General features: G+C 35.7%; 1 protein-coding gene across 1 annotated transcript; it reads left to right on the plus strand.

Moving 5' to 3' along the window:
• On the plus strand, nucleotides 1,455-4,802 carry LOC104762028 (subtilisin-like protease SBT4.4). Its single transcript, XM_010485237.1, has 10 exons — nucleotides 1,455-1,585; nucleotides 1,707-1,801; nucleotides 1,903-1,994; nucleotides 2,199-2,451; nucleotides 2,557-3,058; nucleotides 3,149-3,246; nucleotides 3,325-3,540; nucleotides 3,651-3,762; nucleotides 3,838-4,051; nucleotides 4,142-4,802. Exons 1-10 carry the CDS (start codon nucleotides 1,490-1,492, stop codon nucleotides 4,684-4,686), a joined length of 2,223 nt encoding a protein of 740 aa, XP_010483539.1. The 5' UTR covers nucleotides 1,455-1,489; the 3' UTR covers nucleotides 4,687-4,802.

Below are 5,268 nucleotides of genomic sequence, written 5' to 3' on the forward strand. Positions count from 1 at the left end.
CAATGAAATTATTTTCTAAGGTAAGGCTTATGGCAAAAACAAAAGAAATTATTCTTAAGAATGGTTGGAAAAGTCTAAAATCACTTTTTGATTTGCTCTTCGTGTTCTTCAATGTGTGCAGCTGTGCATATATATATATATATATATATATATATGATAAGTTGATAACTATGCTTCCACATCAATATGCAATTTCGATTAGAGCTTTGATGGTTTAGGCAGGATGTATATCTTAATATCTACTATCATCTATGTCATTTAAATTTAAATACACTACTGGCACTTGGCAGACTAATGAGTAAAGTAATTTGGGTCATTTAATTAGTTTTCTATTATTTTGTAGTAATTTTAATTCTTAATTTGTCTTCAAAAGTTTATGTATTACAGGCTGACTTCTTAATTTGATTGTTTTGGTTTGATTTATAAAATTGTATGCAGATGGAGATTATGAGTGAATTACTTGATGTAAGAAGCCAAATAAGCCACAAAGAACACCAAGTCAAAAGTTAGGAAAAAAATATAAGAAGAGAAACACAATGAGGTAAACCTTGAAGCTTTAAAGATTACATTATTATTTGTACCAAGGAACTAATTTAAAATTAGATCAATGTAATATTTTCTATTTAATCTAATTTAACTTTTCATATATTTGTCGTTAATCAATTTCTTTGTGAGTCTTTTTTTTTTTCTTTTGTGCAAATTTTCTTTGCAAGTCTTATGTTATTTATATATGTAAATTTTATTTATGTATATTGTCAGCAAAAATGTGTACGTGCATAGGGATGATATACTAGTATATATATAATGTTGTTACAATATACTAATGTAGAAAAACTATATTAAAAGTAATATTAGGCTTTTATTCAAAGATTTGAGAGAAGCTTACAGTCACGAAATCTGAGGAAGAGTCAGACAAAAAAGTGGTATAGGAATCGACGTCGTAGTGAGGTCTTGCACGAAGAGTGTAGTATGTATGTATCACATGCGATTTCAAGAAAAAAATCCATCTGGGTAACGCTTACCATTGATATTGAATTACCTTAACATTACGATATCACGAAGATGATTTTCCCTGCACGTTACCACAATAAATTTTCAAATAAAGCTGTTTCCATCAATTTGCAATATATATATTTTAAACGATGGAGTATATAGTATTAAACTATTAATTAATCATAGGTCAATCCCTGGATTATGTGCTTCCACAATTAGTATAATAAATTAATACAACATAATTTATTTTCTATTCTGATATAGTATTATACTAGATTTTTTACTCTATTTATACACAATCATAGGAAATTTATTGACTAATTTTCTTTTTGTTGGGAAGGAGATTTATTGACTAATTTTTTTTCTGGTAAGGAGATTTATTGACTAATTAAACCCCGGCCAATATATATATATATATATATATTCATGTCCCACAAAAACTTCATACAAAAAGAAAAATACAGTATTAGAGAGCCTTTAATTTAGTCTAGTTGAAATGGCGAAAAGAAAAGTATTCTTTTGCCTCTTCTCAAGTCTCCTCGTCTTGTTTCTGAGGTCAGTCTCCGCAGAGGATGATCATGAAGATAAGCAGGTATATTATATTTGTTTATAAAAACAAATCATTACAATTTGATTATTATTATGATCCTCTAATTATTTCTCACTATGAGTCCAATATCATGTTCCATCGTACATGATAATAATCGATAAAGGTATATATCGTTTACTTGGGAGCACTTCCGTCTCGAGAGGATTACACACCAATGTCCGATCACATGAGTATTCTTCAAGAAGTCACCGGAGAGAGGTCTTATTAATTTATTTTTCCCGTCTGAATTATAGAGATAGAGATAGCTGTTTGGTAATCTGGATAGAGATAAATCCTCATGGTTTTTAATTATATTTCAGTTCGATCGAGAATCGCATGGTGAGAAGCTACAAAAGGAGTTTCAATGGGTTTGCAGCAAGACTCACTGAATCCGAACGAAACATATTAGCCGGTAAGTTTCATATATATATATATATATATATATATATATATATCGAGTTTTCAGGCTGATTAATAATCTCTAAAAGAATACCGAAAAATATTTAACAGAAGAAAAAAAAGAAAAAAACTTTGTGACTGTCCACGTTTTTTTGTTCTTGCGAAAATAGTTATGTGCTTTTTCCATGTTGTAATGTTATGTAATATTAATTCTTAGGAATGGAGAGAGTTGTGTCGGTGTTCCCAAGCAGAAAACTGAAACTCCAAACAACGTCTTCTTGGAACTTCATGGGTCTCAAGGAAAGCAGGAAGACTAGGCGAAACCCTAGCATTGAGAGCGATACCATTATCGGAGTCATCGACACTGGAATCTATCCTGAATCTGATAGCTTTTCTGACCAAGGATTTGGTCCTCCTCCCAAGAAATGGAAAGGAACTTGTGCTGGCGGCAAAAACTTCACCTGCAACAAGTATTAAACACACACCTTAACCCTAACTTAGGAGTTGAGAATTTCGTGGAACAACTTAATTGCATCTTTAATCTCGTGTAACCGCAATTTCTCTGTTTTTTGCAGCAAGATCATTGGGGCAAGAGACTACATGTCCAAATCTAAAAAAAATACATCAGCAAGAGACTACTTTGGACACGGCACACACGCGGCGTCAACGGCTGCCGGAAACGCTGTCGCAAACACAAACTTCTACGGACTTGGAAACGGAACCGCGAGAGGTGGCGTTCCAGCCGCTCGAATCGCCGTTTACAGAGTCTGCGATGATAAAGGTTGCGACGGAGAAGCAATGTTGTCTGCGTTTGACGACGCAATCGCTGACGGTGTGGATGTTATAACAATCTCCATCGTCCTTGATAATATTCCAACGTTCAACCAAGATCCGATTGCGATCGGGGGCTTTCACGCTATGGCTAAAGGGATTCTCACTGTGAATGCAGCGGGTAACGACGGTCCAAAAATCAGCACAGTCACGAGCACTGCACCTTGGGTGTTTAGCGTTGCGGCTAGCGTAACTAACCGTGCGTTTTTGGCTAAAGTTGTTCTTGGAGACGGCAAGATACTTGTTGTGCGTTACCAAGAAACACTCTTTTCACTACAATATCATAGCATCTTTGTCTTTTTAAACTAGTTTGGCTCTTTTGTTTTTATGAAACAGGGGAGATCAGTGAATACTTATGATCTGAATGGAACCAAGTATCCTCTGGTTTACGGGAAATCTGCTGCTTTGAGTACATGTAGCCTAGATAAGGCTAGGTGACTTCCTGCCCAAGTTTTTTTTTTCTTTTCTTTACATTATGAATTTCTGATGAGACTATATTTTCTTCTTTGCAGGTTATGTGAACCAAAGTGTCTAGATCGAAAACTCGTTAAAGGGAAGATTGTGTTGTGTGATTCTAGGGAAGGTCCAATAGAAGCTCAAAAACTGGGAGCTGTTGGATCGATAGTTAAGAATTCTGAACCAGACCACGCCTTTATTCGCTCTTTTCCAGTCTCTTTTTTATCCAGTGATGACTACAAATCTCTCCTCTCTTACATTAACTCCACAAAGTAATGATATTTTCTCTGTATATGTATATGTATTATGCTGCATACTTCATATTATTCTCCATCTTTATTGGTGTTTGTGTGTTTATGTGTGTGTGTGTGTGTGTATGCAGACATCCAAAAGCGACTATTCTTAAAAGTGAGGAAATCTCTAATCAAACAGCTCCACTCGTTGTTTCATTCTCTTCTCGTGGTCCAAGCACCATCGTTTCAGATATTCTCAAGGTACTGATATTAGTACTCTTTATTAGTCTCTTTGCTTTCTAGCTCTGAGAGAAAAATACTGGATTGAAAATGCAGCCAGATATAACCGCACCAGGAGTGGAGATACTTGCTGCATATTCACCTGACAGTTCACCAACTGAAAGCGAGCTCGACACTAGACATGTGAAATTCTCTGTCATGTCTGGAACTTCAATGGCTTGTCCACACGTTGCAGGCGTGGCAGCCTACGTCAAGACGTTTCATCCTAAATGGTCTCCTTCCATGATCCAATCTGCCATCATGACAACAGGTAAAGAAAAACTTAGATTGAAGCTTCTACTAAGAAAAACAAACTTACTTGTCTTGCAAGATACCCATAGATGATCTCCTAATTTTGCAGCTTGGCCAATGAATGCTTCTGGTCCTGGCTTTGTGTCAACTGAGTTTGCTTATGGATCTGGCCATGTGAACCCAATAGCTGCTATTAATCCTGGACTCGTCTATGAATTGACCACAGCAGACTACATCGCTTTTCTCTGTGGTTTAAACTACACGATTGAGGACTTACGAATCATCTCTGGAGACAACATCACTTGCACGAAAGAACTTTCCAAGACATTATCAAGAAACCTGAACTACCCTACCATGTCAGCTAAAGTATCCGGAACACGACCCTTCAACGTAACTTTCCAGAGAACTGTCACTAACGTTGGTATGAAAAACTCTACATACAAAGCAAAGGTAGTCACAAGTCCTGGTTCTAAACTCCGCATCAAAGTTTTGCCGCCTGTTTTGTCTATGAAGTCGATGAATGAGAAGAAGTCTTTCATGGTGAAAATTTCAGGCGATAGAATCGGAACACAACAACCTGTGTCTGCAAATCTAATTTGGTTTGATGGCACTCATAATGTAAGAAGCCCCATAGTTGTTTATGCTATGAGCTAAATGAGGCGAGACTTAATTAATTGTCATCATATATCTTAACTTATATTTGCCCTTGTGATTACTAGTAAAGTAAATGTAATACAAGCCCAAGGGTCTAATAAACAATGTTCACAGCTCCTGTCACTGTCATGTTCAAAATAACAGTCACCAACGTTGGTACCGCCAAACTCTACATACAAATCAAAAGGCCCTATTGTTGGGACGCATAATGTGAAAAGGCCCTATTGTTGTTTATACTGGTGACTTCCCATCATTACCACCATAGTCATCATAAACCATTATTGTTTTTGATTTAATCATTCTATCTTTTGATTATGTTTTAATTTGTGTTGATGTCTTAGGACGTCGAATAAAATAATTCAACTGTCGTGTTTTTCGTCGGACATTTCCTTTTATAACCCTACAAGTTACGAGAGCTTATATGGACAACTAAGATAATCAATACATGTAAAATATTTGATTAGAATTAGAGATAGATGAAATAATTAGGAATTTTTCTCCAAACAGCCACCAAAACTTTTTTTTTTCTGTCTTGTATAGCCTTTAAGACGTTTTCATTAGCTAGGATTGGACGATTGGTGT

This window comes from Camelina sativa, chromosome 18 (assembly GCF_000633955.1).
Source record: "Camelina sativa cultivar DH55 chromosome 18, Cs, whole genome shotgun sequence".
Classification (NCBI taxonomy): Eukaryota; Viridiplantae; Streptophyta; class Magnoliopsida; order Brassicales; family Brassicaceae; genus Camelina; species Camelina sativa.

Coding starts and splice junctions, on each gene's coding strand:
- LOC104762028 (XM_010485237.1), top strand. CDS start 1,490: ATGGCGAAAAGAAAAGTATTCTTTTGCCTCTTCTCAAGTCTCCTCGTC. Junction 1,586..1,706: donor ATGATCATGAAGATAAGCAG/GTATATTATATT, acceptor TAATCGATAAAG/GTATATATCGTTTACTTGGG. Junction 3,541..3,650: donor TCTTACATTAACTCCACAAA/GTAATGATATTT, acceptor GTGTGTATGCAG/ACATCCAAAAGCGACTATTC.